Raw genomic sequence first — 17,402 nt, forward strand, 5'->3', positions numbered from 1 at the left:
ATGACAAACCAGTATTAGTACATTATTATTAGGAACTAAAGCCATAGTTTATATTAAGATTCGGTCTCTGTGTTATATAGTTCTAGGGGTTCTGACAAATGTATAATGCTGGCAGCTGTCAGAAGCTTCACTTTTCTCTAGTGTGCTCTGACTTTCCTCTGTTGTCTTTGGGTTTTCTAAAGAAGCCCTTAGAAACTCCTTTTTAAATACATTCTCTGCTGTAATATACTGTTATCCTATTGGAGCCCTATTGATGTAGAGGTTAAGGTGTTGGTGAGGGGAAGTGTTCTAGAGTTTTATGATTAAGACCATTTTATTTTATTAATGGGCTTGGTTCCTGGGCTGTGACCATCAGAAGAGTTTCTTGGCATTTTTTTCTTCCTTCCCTAATGTGAGACATATGGCCTGAGTAAACTAGACTTGTCTGTCTTCCCCTAGGACACATGTTCCTGGTAAAGCAGTTTCCCTTGAGAGCAGGACCTTGATTCTCTGAGGTATCTAAGAAGAGTGGTAGATTTTCAGTTTGTCCAGCCTTTTCCCTGTTGTGAGGATGAGAGTGATGACTTGCAAACTCTTTACATGTCAGAATCATAACCAACAATCTGCTTTTTAACTGTGACGAGTCCCATAAACAAATGATGTCAGGAAGAAGCCTGCACAGAGCCATTTCTTGCTTTGGTTCCCTGTAAAAGCAAGTCCTTAGGGTATGAACCCCGAGAAGGCCCTTAAAATTCAGTATACATATAGGTCATAACATAAGTAGGTCATTTTTCTAAATATAATACATAGTGTGACTACTGATAATTTTCTGTTTCCCTCTGTTCTGTACTATGTAAATTAAAAATGGTAGGATGTATTTTCACCAACTTTAAAGGACATGTTAGAGATAGGCTCTCCCCTAATGAAGAAATTACGTGGGAAGCAGGAGATTCATTCCTGGGATCATGAGGTACTTCCAGAGGCTGGGCAGTCATTGCTTGTGGAGCTGCAACTAGGGCCCATCGCCTGTCTGAAGAGTCATTGCCACAGAGCAAGATAGATGCCTTGGGCAGACAAAGCACTAATTTCAAACATGAGTCTCACCCCCCCTCCCCCCAAAAAAAGCAGATATAGGTATCAATTTGTTACTAAACTCATTCCCTCATAGGTAACTCTATGCAGCACGCTCCAGGGTGAGTAGCAACAATCTATTAATTCAGTGGTGGTTGAAGATCTTCAGGTACCCTCAGAAACAACTTTTGTGATAGCCCACAAAACCGAAAGCACTGACTCCAGCCATCACATAGACTTGCATCATAATTCTATTAGGTGCACAGAGGCTGCCCAGAGGGCTTTTAACGTGTGTGTAAAACTAGTGCGTTTTGTAACTCACCTTCCACAGGGAAATAAATGAAATAGAAAGATGTCCAAGATTTGTGCCTTTTAAACCTACAGACAAAGCCCTAAGTTATGGCATTCTGATATATTGATAAATTGCTTAAACCCGTCTGTTTTCATTCTTTGGTTCCCTCGTTGTAGTTTTTCTTCTTGTTGTTAGTTTGATGGTATTTATCTGCTTGCTCAGTCTCCTGATTCTAACTTTTTAAAGATACCTCAGCACTGACTTTCCTCCTGGATTCAGATCTGTCTAGAACAAGGCAGCACCCACAGCTCTAGGTTTGAAGAGAGTCTTGGACACACACACAATACCATCGATGATAGAGCTTTTATGTTTCAAGTATACAACAGAACTTCCTATATGAAGATTGTATTCAAATTAGTATAAAAAGATGAAATATTTTTTTAAATGGTATTAAAACATTAAAAAAATAACAATAAGCTGGAAAATTACCTTACTCCTCATCAAACTAAATTTCAGAAAATTCCATATAATTAACTTAAATGTTAAAAATATGAGGTCACAGATTTTCTAGCACAATATATGAGTTAATGGTTGTATGAACTTAATGTTAGAATAGGATGAAATAAAAAATAGAAACCATGAAAGAAAAAAGCTGGATTGCATGCAACTTATTTTTAGCTTAAAAAATGAAAAGAAACAGTACAGAAGTTGGGAACACAATATAGGAGCACACACAAAAGTTACTGGTAAGATATAAAATAGATAATGAATTGGTATCCATAATACATTAAGCCAGCTTCAAATCTATAATAATAACATAAATAATAATAAAATGGAAAAAGGACAGGAATAAGCAATTTACAGAAAAAAATGACTGATATGGAAAAATAAAGTTCATAAAGTTTATAAAGTTCATAAAAGGATGCATATTTTTCTATCAAATTGGCAAGATGAAACAGGTGACTAGTCATTATTTGCAAGGGTAGAGTGAAGTAGTTACTCTCATATGTTGTTTTTAGGAGAGAAACAGCTACAAACACTTTAAATGCAGGTTGAAATAACATGCATAATTTGTAATGTGCACACTTTTTGATCCAAATATTTCACTTTCAGATATTAATTCTATAGAAATATTCCCACAAATGTCTACAAACAATTAATTGTACAAGTATTTACTATGTCTTTGTTTTAAACATAAAGGCTGAAAGTAATAAAATTTTAATGAGTAAGCATTTGATTAAATACAATAGAGTCACCGAATGAAATTCTTTGTGGCTATTAAGCAAGAATATGATAGAGTAGCTTTACTTTAACAATCTTTTTACTAATGACAACAAAAGCAGACCCACAGGTGTTTCAGGTGCTGGTATTATAAGGCACAGAATTAATAACTGTGATTAATGTGTTTAAGAGAGCAGATGGAAAAATAGAAAATTTTACTCAAGAACTAAAATCTATTTTAAAAAAATCATGTATAAGGGAATTCCAAAACTGAAATATATGGAACTAATTAAAAATTCCTTGGATGGGTGTACTAGCACTTTGGACACTATTGAAGAGAACATTAATGATCTTGAAGAAAGGTCAGTAGGAAAAAATCCAAATTGAAGCGGGTAGTTCAAAGAGGAAGGAAAATGGACTGCACCAATATGCATTCCCACCAACAAAGACCCAGCAATTCCACTTCTGGGAGCATATCCAAAGAAACCTGAAACACTAATTCAAAAGAATATATGCACCACTATGTTCACTGCAGTGCTATTTACAATGGCCAAGATATGGAAGCAGCCCAAGTGCCCAACAACAGACGAGTGGATAAAAGTTGTGGTACATTTACACAATGGAATGCTACTTGGCCATAAAAATATTGAAATGTTACCATTTGCAGCAGCATCGATGGACCTAGAAGGTATTATGCTAAGTGAAGTAAGTCAGACACAGAAAGATAAATACCATATAATTGCAGTTATATGTGGAATCTAAAGAACAAAATAAATGAACAAACAAAACAGAAACAGATTTATAGACACAGAGTACAGACTGATGGGGAGGGAGATGGGAGGCTGGTGATAAAGGTGAAGGGATTAAGAAGTACTAATTGGTAGTTATAAAATCATCATGGGGATATAAAGTACAGCATAGGGAATATAGTCAAAAATATTGTAATAACTATGTATGGTGTCAGATGGGTACTTGAAATATTGGGGGAACACTTTGTAAAGTATATGATTGTCTAACTGCTATGCTGCACATCTGAAACTAATACAAAATAATATTGAATGTAAATTGTAATTGAAAAATAAAATTTAAAAAGGAAGAAAAATATAGAATATAGTAAAGAAGATAAATGAACAAGAAAAAGCCTAATATATTTGTAGATGGAGTCTCAAAACAGGAGAAAGGAGAGAACAGAGCATAAGCAATAGTTGAAGAGTTAATGGTCAAGAAAATTTCAAAGTAAAGAACAACATATACACAAGGACTTGAGAAGCGCTATGAGTCCCCAAAAGACCAAAAGAGAGACGTGCATTAGGCACTTCATAATAAACTGCTAAAATTAAAGACAACAGTAAAATCTTATAAGAAGCCAGAGAAAATAAGATATATTCCAAGACACAGTTCCTTCAAAGGAGACAAAATAAAGGTACATCTGACCTCTTGAGGGAAACCATGTGGATCAGAAAACAATGAGAAGTCATCCTTAAAGCCTGCAACAAAATTAACTGCCAATCCAGAGTTCCATAACCATCAAAAATATTTTTCAAAAGTTAAGGCAAAAGAATGACATTTCTGGACAAAGAAAAACTTTAAAAAAAACATAGAAGACACTCTAAAAGAAATATAAAACGCAGTTTTTCAGATAGAGAAAAAACAAACCTGTACAGTGATGTATTTTATACTAGCTATAATGTCTACTAAAAGAATATTTAAAATGCATAACCAACAAGATAATATAGGAAAGATAGTATAATAAAATAAGTTCTTGGTTAATAAAAATAAACCAAGAAATAAAAGCAAATACAAAACTGTTGAGAAAAACAGAAAACAATTATTAAAATGATATCTATAACCCCAACTTAACAAAAATAGCATTGCACAGAAATGTACTAAATATTCAAATGAAAAGACTACTATCATCAGATTGTATATAAAAGTTAGTATCATATGCCATTACAACAAACACACTGAAATATAAGGACAGTTATGATCAGCTTGATTTATGAGGAACAACTGGGGAAAGGAATGCTTTTTAAATAAATGATGTTGGATCAACTGAATAGTCATATAAAAGTGAATCTTGACCCCTATGTTTTTTACCATGTATAAAAATAATGTCCTGGTGCACTCTGAATCTAAATGTGGAAAAAACCCCCACAATAAAGACTCTAGGATAAAAAACAACAGAGTATCTTCATGAACATGCAATAGGCAAACTTTTTAAAATAGGACACTAAAAGTGCTAACCAAAATATAAATGATTGATGAAATATATTAAAATTTTGGATTTTTATTCATCACAAGGCACTATCAAAAGAGTGATAAAGAAAATCACAAACTGGAGAAGGCCTGCAATACATCTACCCAAGAATGGACTCACTCACAGATATCAATGAGAAAAAGGTAGCCTAAAAGACAAACGGTAAAGGTGCTTCATAAAAGAGGATATTCACATAGCAATAGCATGAAAGTGTGATCTACCTCATTAGGCTGAGGGAAATGCAAAACTAAAGGCATAAATAAATATTACTGTAAATCCAAAAGAATGGCAAAAATAAAGAGGCTGACAAAAACTAACTGCTGGCAAGGATATAGAGTACCTGCAATTTCCAAACCATGCTGGGACAAATGTACTGTTACAGCCATTTTGTAAAAATATTTTACACCAGATCCTGAAGTTGAACTTACACAAATCTACTTAGACAGAAATTCCACTCTTAGGCATATCCCCTACAGAAATGTATACACATACCCACCAGGTCACATATGGAATGTTCCCAGTGCCACATTAAAATGGATAAATAAACTGTGATATCATCATAAAAGTCAATGATATGCAATAGCAAGAACAAGCAAACCATTATTGGGATGGATCTTACAGACATACTGTTAACAAAAGTAGCCAGACACAAAAGGGTACATACATACTGTGTGGTTTCACTTACAAAATGTTCAGAACAAGGACCACGTAACTGATGGTGACAGAAGCCAGAATGATTATCCTGGCGGGGGGTGGAAATTGCATAGCGTGAGGTGGGATTCCAGTCGGTTTCTATTTCATGACCCCAGTGCTGCTTAAATGAGTATGATCTGTTGTGTACTTGGCTATAATTTTCACTTAAAAGAAAAGAAAATAATCTAGCAGTGTACATGCACTGACTTAGAAAGGTAACCATGATATACTATATCAGCAAGTGAAAAAATAAAGTGAATTGTAATCATCAAACATAATATGATTCTATATTGGTAGAAAAAACAAAAAGGTGAATTATTATATCCAAAATAAATCTATAAATCATTTATTAACAATGTTTATCTCGTTTATCTCTTGCATATTTTGCTTCATAAAATTTTGGGATTTTTAAGGAAGTGCACATTAGTTAAGCATTTGAGTCCAAAAATAACCAATAGTAATAAAGAAATAGTTTTCTAGTTAAACACTCCACACTTTCAAAGTGTTACCTGGTGTGGCGCAATGTGGTAGCCCTGAGAGCATCATTGTCTGTGGTACCGAGTAGCTGAGTCTTCCCTGCTCTGCTTCCAGAGTTCTCTCAGGGGGCAGAAGGGCAGCTCACTTAGGTGAACAGGTCCTTCATACTTACTGTAAATGCACTTTCATTAGCCTCACTCAACTAATGTTCAAAGGAAAGTGTGTGCTGGTCCCTGTGGAACACTCATTAAGCAAAGGTAAAAACCTGAAAGGCCACGGCACGGATGCCCGACTCAGTCCCAGAGAAGGGACGTGTGGTACCTCCAAACAGGTCAACTACACTTTCATGCATTATTTGCTTAACAAAAGGAACAAAGGATAATCACCACTTGCCATGTCTTAGGTGTGACACTTAATAAGCTTGCTTGCAAACCTTTAGAAAGAAAAACTGCAACTTCTGCCAATTTCACTACTAACCAGCCTTCTGGATAATCAGGTTTTTCTCAACCAACTTATATTATTATAAATTAATCAAAACTTTCTTTCATCCAATTTTACTTTTACTCACTGTTATGGGGGGAAATGTTGAATCTCTACAAAGCATACTTTAAAAATACTTAAAAAGAATGGGTAGCCTTTAAAAGACTTATTATATTTGAATAAAATTAGTCAATAAAGATGTTTCCAAGTAAAAATCAAAACTATACCTAAGATATGAAAAACACAAGCTACCTGTGTTTGTGTACACATGTATACACAATCTCTAAAAGTCAAAGGTATACTATTTTCTCTCATGGGAAAAATGGAGAACAAATTTAGCCCATTTTCCTTTAAAAAAATACTCCTAATGAATGAAAAAAGTGTTTATACAAATCTATGACCATATCAAAAAACAAACACACACAAAAAACAAAGGTCAGGATTTAAAAATTATGCTCAGATTTATAGACTTACAAAAAATAAAAGGAAAATATTAAATAATCATTTAATATCACAACAGTAACATATTCCTGTTATTTTGTTTCATGCAGGTGAGAACCAGAGAAAATGAGCTTAGTTATAATAATGAATATGAGGAAGAACCAGTTTGGGTGACAAAAGGCTAGAGTAGAAAGCAGATGCTAAATGAATCCAGTGAATTTTCATGGATTAGAACAGCTCCCAGAATGTATTTTTTCAACAAGAGAGGTTGGGGGCCCCAGCAGCCAGCTGTGTCCTCTGCATCAGGCAGGTGCTTCCCCACCCCCCTCATGCCATTACTGCCCCGTATCTGTGAACACAGACCTTCATCGTGAGGAAATAGAAATGTTTAAATTAAAGAGCACAGTGTATACATGAATAAATAAATGCATATGGTTATAACCTTCGATGCAGAATGATGCAGAAAAGAGCAAGTACATACTAAACATCTTTCCCATTATGCAAATACATTCTACTATTGATATTTTCTATTTTTGCAAGGATGATCCTCATTACTACTTTTACTGTGTGAACTACGAAACCGTATTATCTGTTTTAACAGGAACATATACATAATCACTCTGTGGAGATATTTTCAAAAGTGCCAAAATATGAATTAACACACTGACACTTTTTTAGGGCTCCATGTACCATTCCAAAACATGTTGTTTATAGAGTGGAGTAGAACATTTGTATGAGGCAGTTTCGGAAGTATCAGTTATTTATTTTATTTCTTATAGAACCAGGTACATCACACAGAAATTCCCCTGGTTCGGGAGAAATGTGCAGATGCACAAGGAAACCAGATTAACTGAACTGCTCCCCATTTTCTAAGGAAAAGATTCCTCCTTCCATTGTGGCTGACTTCTTCCAACCTCAAGCTGAGCTTGGGTCCTCCCAGAAATGAGCAGGTTAGCTTTGCTCATAGAAGTCACATCCCTTTTGTTCAACGCCTGCCAAACACATTCTTTTTCTCTTAAGAAAAGTAGAACAGATACTTGCATTGGAGATGAAGTACAGTGCTATCAAACTCATCTAATTTGTTGCACTTTTGGCCAAGTCAGCAGAAAACTCCCTAATTATCTTTTTCTCTACAAGATAAACTGATCTCCTACCACATTTTGGGAGATACAAACCTAAGGAACTGCTATGGCTAACGACATAATGATAGTAATTAAAAATTACCTATGCTTCTATCTGACCAAATAATAATCGTTGCACTAAATTAGCACAACCAAGGGAAAATTTATTCCTTAGTTTGCTACAATATAACCTCAAAATTATAGATGAGATTTTGTCTATATTAAGCCTTAATTGGAAAAAAAACATAATTAAATGAAAACACGTAGTTCTTTTTCCTATACGCAGCTTTTAACAATTAAACTTTTTTTCCAATAACCTTTTTGCCTGTCTTACTAATGAGGTACATTTCCCGGTCCCCCAACTTACAAAAGTGTAATGAGATACTTCTGGTTTCCCTCCGTGCCCTCTGCAGATGGCAGAAAAAGATTCTACCACTGATACTTTTACTTCCATAGGCTTAGATTTGTCCTATCATGAGTGAGTGCCATAGAAAACACACAGTCTGGTCCTTTAACTTTAAGACTGAGAAAATTAAGGTTCAGAGCAGTGAAGTGACAGGAATTATTACTGGTATGGCTGGGACTAGACCACAAGTCTCTTGACTTCTAGGCAGGTTCTTCCCACCACTCCCTACTGGAATGTTAAAACCGACCGACCGACCAACCAACCAACCAACCAACCAACCAACCAACCAACCAACCGAACAAGACATCTTCACAACAAAAAGCATAGTCTGTGTTTTTGCTAGTGTTTTTGTTTTTACCTCTGAAGAGATTATCCAAGTCATTATCTTCTTTTTCTTTGATTTTCAAACACTTTGCCTGCTGTACAAGTCTGGACAAAGAACAGAAATAAAACCTAGATTCATTATCCTGTGAGGCAGGAATAAACCACGACAGCAGCACACATCTCATAGGAACCACACGGTCAACGAGAGAATCGGCAGGCATTTTGCTCCACAGAAACTTTGTCAGAATTTTTCTTCAACTTAATATTTAAAAAATACATTTTTGTTCAGAAATTCTTAACTTTGAAATCAAAACGTAAAAGCCCCTCCTCCTTCTATTATTGCCCAATGTTTTAAACTCTCTGGAGAATAAGCTCTTCAGAGTCTGAGGAGGAGCTGCCAGGGACAGGAGGTGGCCAAATAATAATTGCTACTGATGATCTTAGCTCCCAGCTTCTTTAAATTGGAAGATTACATACATTGTGCACAAACAACTATATAAAGTAATTTGGTTATACTGTTGAATTAATTAACTTTTAAATGTTGCAACAGACAGTAAGGACTAATTTTGTAACTCGCATGGAACATTATAAAAATTTGAGGCTCATAGTTTGTAATGAATGTGGTAGTTTCTAAAATGAAACTTTTCATTATCTAAAAATTGCTAATTACCTAATAATTAATTTTAGGTAGGCAGAACTTGAGATAGTTGGTTAATTTATCTGTGATATTTATGATTTTAATGAAAATTATAATAGCATGCTTTGCAAATATATTTTGTGACTGCACCTGAACAGCATCTCTCTCACTTTATCCTCATGGACAAGCCTCTGGGTTAGGCATGAAGCACTGTTTCATTTCTGATTTAAATGAGGAACCTGACTCAGTTACTAAGACCTTACATAGAAAGATAAGTAAGTTGTACAATATTTGAGGTCATTTTATCTCTATGTTCCATAAACATGTATGTTTTGGTAGAAACGTTCAATTTATCAGTTAGGCTTTTTTCATAACTAAGACTGCTTATTCATAAGAATCCCAAGAAATGGAGAAAAAAATCCTATTGAAATCCCATTTTTGGACCTTAAAAAGAGGCCCTACATAGCTTCTGTGGAGCACACTAACTCCAGGTAGTTAACCACCAGTGGTGCAATGCAGAGACTAGTCAGCTTCGTGCAGGAAAACCTGGTTCCATGGTTTAGCACCTGGGTCTTAAGTTTGTGACCCAAGGTGCATATTTAAACTCTAGAGGATTCAGCATCCCAATCTGCAAAATAGAGATAGTACCTGCCTTACAGGGTTTATGCTGAACAATTAGTGAAACAATATATTATAAAATAGTCTACAAACTTTTATGCATCATGGACATGCAGAAAAATATGTGGAATATTTTCATTAATTCAATGTGTATAATTTTCATTATATTCTCTCTATATCACCAGAATTTATTGACATTCTGATAGGAAAGAATATAAATGGTAGAAAGAGGGCTTACACTTAAGCAGTGAGCATCTGGTAGAGAGCTAGTCGACATGGAATGCTGGAGGCACAACATGTGCACAGAGTAATAATTTTGCCAAAAAAAATTAAGGTGGAAAAATATTTTAGCTCTGTATACACGTTTTTGGAAAACCTTGGGACTTTTCCTCCAACCTCTATAAATTTTATAAAACTGAATTGATTTTTAAACCATCTTAAAGCATCCCTCTGCAATTTAGGCTGACGAAGATCTTGGTTCTAGCTTACAAAATTAAAGACTAGAAGCTTACATAATTTTGATGGGGATCTAAAAAAGCAATGTAAAAATAAATCTACTAAATTTATTGAGTGGCTTTTTATTAATATGCAAGGTACTGCAATTAATCACAAATATGTTTGGGTAGAGTTCTTGCTTTCAAGATTATTACATCACTAGGGAGACACACCAAGACAAACCCTGTGAACAGTTTAGATTCGGTTACATTTCCTGAGTGAGGTAGGGATTTTCCAAGGACTCCCAGGATTCCAGATTTCATTAACCTCATTTCATTCTCACAAAAACTCTATAAGGTAGGTATAGGGCCTTTGTTATTAATAAAGAGATTGAGGCTCAGAGATATTAAACCACTTGCCCATCTCGGACACAGTGAGATGATGGTAGAGCCTGGACATAAATGCAAGTCTTAAAGCTCTATATCCAGGTTTCCTTCTAGTGTATACTTCATCTTCTGTTAACGCAGGGTTACTGAGCATTTGCAGAAGGGTCTGAGATGTCACAAGCAGAGCAAAAGAAAAGGAGAGGGAACAGTAACAATGCCCCAGCAGGTGGAGGGAGGATACTGCTTGGCACTGGCTAGTCGGGTTGCTCTGCAGAGGCCTCCGCCGTGTCTGGCCCTGAAACGGTGGGGATGCGGATAACTGAAGGGTTTGTGAAGGTTAGGGAATTAGACTGGGATGGGACTGGCATAGCAAAGTGGGAGGGAGAAGTGTTCTGGGGACGGGAATGAGCTAATCAACTTACTTGGACGAAGCATCTGTGCTGTGCAGGGAAAGACCAAAAGTGAGGCCGAAAGAATAAGTGAGAGCCAAGCTGTGGAGAGCCCTGCATGCTGTTCTCACGTGCCTGGGCTTTTTCTTGATGGCAGAGGAAAAAGGCACGGAAGTGGTGCATCACAGAAGAGCCCATTGCACACAGCCACTTGAAATGTTTGGAGATGATTGGGCTAGGAAGGTGCCAAAGATCCATATTTGTTTGTATTTTAGCTAAAAAGGTAATACCATTGAAATCTGCAGGTATCACTATTTCACCAATAATTCTGGAATGGCTCATACATTTTATATAGTTATCAGGGTTCCAGGCACTCTAAACAATCTTCAAAATCTTCTATTAATAGTACTGCTGTTGCCGCAGCAAGTATCAAGCTAGGTGTCTGTCTGTCCTGACTCACTCTATAGAGGAGCATGCTGTGTGTGACGTCGAGGATTACTGCTTCTGTTGGCCAGACCTGCACTGTCACCCGATAATCTCTGCTACCCATTGTTTCTCCTCTTGCCTTTTCCTTAGGATTTTGCTACTTTCAGTTGAAAAAAGGGGACTGCATGTTCTCTGACCCTCTTTCTATGCTTCCACTACTTTTAATATGGCAAATCAGTGGCTACCATTTCTGTGTTCAGCAAATGTTAGGCCCTGAACTAGACACCTAACATGCAGGAGGTATAATGAATCATGTTTACGTGTTGAAAATGACAGTAAATAGCTTGCCTGAAGTCACACAGTAAGCACAAAAGTCAGAGTAGAAGAGCCAGAATTTGAATTTAACTCAGTCTAAATGCAGCCAGGCACCTTCTAGAGCAGGAGCTGGCAAACTCTAGCCACAGGTCATATCTTGTCCACTGCCTGTTTTGGTAAATGGAGTTTGACTGGAGCACAGCCATGTTCACTCCTTTACTCACTGTCCACGGCGGCTTCAGCTACAGTCAAGCTGAGTAATTGTAGCAGAGATCTTGCTGGCAGAGTCTAACATACTTATTATTCGGCCCTTTACAGGAAAGGTTTGCTGACCCCTGTTGTAGAAGTGAAGGAAAGGGCTCCCAGGGCCAGAATATACATATCATATATGACTGTCACACACTGCTCTCTTTTCCCCAAACTGCCTTTAATAACTGTATTTAGTTATAATAGGGCTTGAAAGGCAACTACTGGGCTCTGACCGCCTTTTAGTTTTAGACAGATTGTCCGATCAGCATTTCTTTGAGCTTCTCCTACACGCAGGCCTTGCGTTCAGCCAACTGCATGGTGCCCGCTCCCCGGAGACTGAAAACCTAGCAGAGGCCGCGGCGTGGGCACCGCCAGCTCGCGCCCGGAGCAGGAAGCAGACTAGGCGAGGGCCGCAGGCAGACAGGAAGGGATCGCTATGGGATCGCATCGCAGGACAGGGCTTTCTGCTTAGAGGTCGGAGATGAGAAAAACCTTTCAGAAGGTGAGTTTGAACTAAACCTTGAGACAAATTTTAGTAAGGGAAGTATTGGGAGGGACAAGGCAAAGGCATAGCCGTGTGGAGGGTAGGGAGTGAGAAGAATCAGTAACGGGGTGCGGTGTGTGATGAGGCGATGCGCAGGCCGGGGGTAAATTATGACGACTGCAAAAGCTTCTTACGGACATGCATACTGTACATATGCTTGTGTGTATGTATATTTATGTATGTGAATTTATTTATAGTAAAGCAAAGTGGATTAAAGACCTGTCAGACTATCAATCCAAAGAAGGATTCATTTAATACGTTTAGTTTGTAAATAAAGAGTAAACTTTTAAAAGTACTGCATTATAAATATCAATAAATAACACACATATGAAAATGTTTACTGCAGCATTGTTTTTAAGAGGAAAAAGATTGGAAACAGCCTGAGTACCTGTCAGTGGGGAAATTAGTGAAGTAAGTTAAGGTATGTCCACACTGTGGAATATGGTACAGTCATTAAAACTAATGCACTGAACCCACTGGTGTTGATATGGCAAATTATCCATGACATACTGTTAAATAAATAAAACATACTTTTTTAGCTGATGTCTTTTATAGTCAGACTTTCTTTGAGCCAGCAAACAACAACTTTGCACAGCAACTTTCTTTTTTCTTTGTGGGTACTTAGTTGTATCTTTATAACATTTCCATATAAAAATAAAAGTCCAAGACCAGATTATTTTTCTTCTGGTCATAAATGTTGATTTATTTACAAGTGCCTTATTCAATTCTATATTATATTTATTATATTATATTATGGATAAAATATGCATGTATTTTATTAAAGCCTCAGAATTTAGTGTCAGGGTCCTTTAAAGATTTGCTCCCGTGTTAACCTTTCAGGAATGCAGCATCTTTCCCAATATTTATCATAGTTATATCGTAATCTGCCCAGAGCGATACAAGCTAACTTTCAAAGAAGCATTAACAAAAAATTAATGTCATTTTTAAAAAAAAGAGTGAATGTATATCTGCATACCTGTATCTACACATAAATACAGAAAAAGTGTAGAAGACAACATGGCAATCTATTCACACATACAACCTCAGGACGCAGCTTCAGAATTGAGGAGTGGGGAGTGAGAATTTATTATTTTTTTAAACTTCTATATTGCCTAAATCATTGCTAGAAATTTTGTTATATTCTTATAAGCCTTTAACTTGCACTGTTTGATAGGAAAAGGTTTGGGTATTATTAATGTTTTTAATTTTTAATTTTTAATATTTCTACTTATATTAATCTATATTTTCTCATTTTCCTATAATACACAAGCATTGCTTTACTTATGGGAAAAAAAGTGTTAAATGCACTAACTTTACTATTTACATGAACGAGAAATTATTATTTTAAAGCTGTATTAAGTATGTAGATGAGAGAAAAATACCCACTGGTGCTTGGGCAACACATTTTTGTTTATCTTGGGTGCAAGAACACCAATATTTCCTTTATGCAAAGAGCCATGAACATTTTAGCACACACTGTTCTGCAGCAGTAGATGGGATTTAATTACTAAGAGCCTGGGCCAAGGCAGGATTCCAGAAATCCAGAGATTCACAATAAATTGTAAAATGCCTTAAGAAAATCAGTTCAGAAAAGTATTTGTAAAGGTCTTTTTAAGGCATGCATTGGTTATTTTATAACATTACAGCAAAATGCTACCTTTGTTTAGGAAACACAAGACTATAATGGAAGTGCCATAGGAACCAAGGCAAGTAAGGGCTGAGTCCCCTCATCTCATTACAGTTTCTGTCTACACTCCTGAGCTGATCTTGACACACTTCATTCCATGCTCAATTTGCAAACAATTCAACAGAATCCTGCCCCCTTTTCCCCTCATGACTTGGATTTGCTTATGTCCCTAGGACTTTAAGATAGGTAATGGCTGAAAGCATTTTGAGTGTTACCCTTTTACTCTTTTGTGGCACCCATGACCATCTGTGATTTTCTCTTCATTTATGGTTTACCTTTTTTGACTCCTGCACCTCTTCTACCTGAAAATATACCCCCTGCAGAGATAGGACTGTTTTGTTCCCCTCCATACCCCAGCCCCTAACACACCACTTGGCAACAGGAGAAGCTCCATACATATTTGATGAATGAACGAATGCTGATGCAATGAGTGAATCAATGTGCCCGCTGCCAAGTCTGCAGGGCCTAAAGTCATCTTGCTTGAGTACAAATCCTCACTCTGCCACTTCCTAGCTTGGGGTGATTTTCTTTATCACTAAGTGAAAGTTGAAAAGGGCCAAGGATTTTAGTCTCTTTTGTTTACTGCTGTATCACTAGGGCTTGGAGTAGTACTTTTCTAAATATTTGTTCAGTGGACAAATGTTAAATGAATATGTCCAATTTTAGCACCTGGCTATGGCCAGGATCCTGAATTCAGCAAAGTAAGTGTCATTCGGGTATTCACATGCCATGAACCAATCTATTCTGCTGCATCTTAATTCTGGGGTAGGGGTAGGTATGAAGTAGTGAGCAGAGCAACGACCTGCAAGTCAGAGGGATTGACACATTGCAATTAATGGCAGTGTCAACAAGGAAATAAATTCCTTGGCTTTGATATCCTTATTTCTATGCTGAGAAAGTTGGATTAGATCATCCTTCCTCATTGTTAAGCTCCAGGATTGTCATACCTGAAAGTGTGGCCTGGGAGGGAGCTTGTCTGGGTGGCCTATGTGTTTCCTGTCCAGCCACAATCCTCTACAGGCCCAGAAGGGGTCTGGGGGTCTTGGTGCTTTGATCACTGCTCAGCTGATTAAGGGTCTAACACAGTTCCAGATGCCAAGTAATATTTCAGATAAATAAAGGTCTAAATTTCTATGTTTGGTGCAAGGATGTGTGGTATAAACACACAACCGGGACTGGTCCAACTGCAAGACTTTAAAATCAACAACTTTTATAAAAATGAAAAATAGATATGGAACTCCTATTTAAATAGTTTCTACTATGTGCCAGGCCCAGTTATATAGCTATAACTATATCTACCTTATATCTATATCTATATATCTATAGTCAAAATCTAAGCCTCATATTTTACCTTCATTTTACAGATGAAGAAATTGAGATTCTAAGAGGAAAACTAACGTATATATCTGAATCAGTTGACTTAGTTTACTGAGATCTATAACGGAAAAATTAATGAAGAGAAAAAAAGCATAATGAAAACTGGTTCTTACCCTTTAGCTCCTCCAATCTTTTTGAGAAAATAAGGCACTCACAAAACAAGTGTTAAAAAGGCACATTACACACACACACACACACACACACACACACACACGAAGAACAAGGAACGGGAGGCTCTCTTATCTGATCCATATCCCAGGCACAGGACAGTCCCTGGCAGACTGGTTGCTCAAAACCTTCTTAATCTGCTGGGTGCCTACCAAGTGTCCGGCACTATACTAGGTGTTAGAAACGCAGAGACCTGGAAAACCCAGTCTTTAACCTCTAGAAGCTCACGTGGGTTGGAGCTGCTACAGAAAACTTCACGCCCAGCTAAGCCTGGGAGAAGGAGACGCTGCGGGCAGAATAAGGGAGGTGAGAAGGGGAACAGAAAGGGTGCTGGGGGCAGTGCCTGGGTGAGGGGACGCTGCGGAGACTATCCCCCAACGCAGAGAATTTGCGTGGGGAGGAGTGAGAGAAAAGGCTAATGTATTAAAGAAAATCTACTTAATAACCTGGAAAATTAATATGTGGAACAACCAAGTAACATTATCTTGATTCTGGGAGCGGACCTCAGAGAAGGCACTAAATTTAAGCGCAGCGACTGAGGACGCTCAGGAGCCGCCCGCTGCAGGCCATCCTCGGAGCTCGCCGTACCCCCAGCCGTCTCATCATGGTTAGGGCCCGAGGGGGGGCATCAAACGCACATCATGGCAGGCACCGGGGGAACAAAGGGAGTTTCATCAGGCATCTTCTCCGATTTTCTTAATAGGAATGACTGAATACGACAGGTATTTTGACTAATGATGGTTCTACCAATTGTGTGAATTAAAACATTAAACATTGCTTTGCAGAGGCAAAGGAAGTTACGAAAGAATACTTAGGTGTGTTGGAAATGACAAAAATATCCTACTCTGCCTGGAGAAGCCAGGTAACAGAATATAGGGGAAGCGAGGGGACTTGCATTTCAGAGTAATTTTCTTTATGATAGAACTGCTTTATTAAGTATAACTTTATTCCCTTGTTGGAGATAAAAGCCTTTAGTATGTTAGAATGAAATGTGTTCAAGGTGGACGATTTTGTGCTATATATATAGTGTAAATAAGAATAAACAGTTTGAGGAAACCAGTTAAGATTCTTCCCCTTCAGTAGTTCTATTTTCACAACATAAGAAGTAAATGCATCACAAGATGAACCTGAGAATCCTAGACAACCACAGAAAGTAGTCTACATATAAGTCCAGCCAGGCAATTCCAAAGTCTTCAACTATCATGCTTTTGCTAGCCTAATGTAGTTGAAACATGTATAGGATTGGAGTCAAGTAGTGCTGGATTCTAAAGCCAACTTTTCTACTGATTATTTGTGTGATCTTGGACACTTTGCTCAACCTTTCTAATCTTAAGGTGTCTACATTATAAAATCAGAATTAGAACACTTAACCACACATAGGGTGGTCGTGAAGATGAAATAAAATTAAC

The 17,402-nt window shown here is 37.2% G+C and overlaps 1 protein-coding gene across 4 annotated transcripts in view; it reads right to left on the reverse strand.

The window, feature by feature from the left end:
• L3MBTL4 (L3MBTL histone methyl-lysine binding protein 4) overlaps positions 1 to 17,402 on the reverse strand; it is a 286,253-nt gene that overhangs the window by 71,207 nt on the left and 197,644 nt on the right. For all 4 annotated transcript variants that reach the window (XM_081149411.1, XM_081149413.1, XM_081149410.1 and 1 more), the window contains one exon: positions 8,797 to 8,867. In XM_081149411.1, the coding sequence (XP_081005537.1) occupies positions 8,797 to 8,867 (71 nt within the window). The remainder of the gene's footprint in view (positions 1 to 8,796; positions 8,868 to 17,402) is intronic.

Source organism: Miniopterus schreibersii (genome assembly GCF_964146895.1).
Source record: "Miniopterus schreibersii genome assembly, chromosome: 10".
In the NCBI taxonomy this organism is placed as follows: Eukaryota; Metazoa; Chordata; class Mammalia; order Chiroptera; family Miniopteridae; genus Miniopterus; species Miniopterus schreibersii.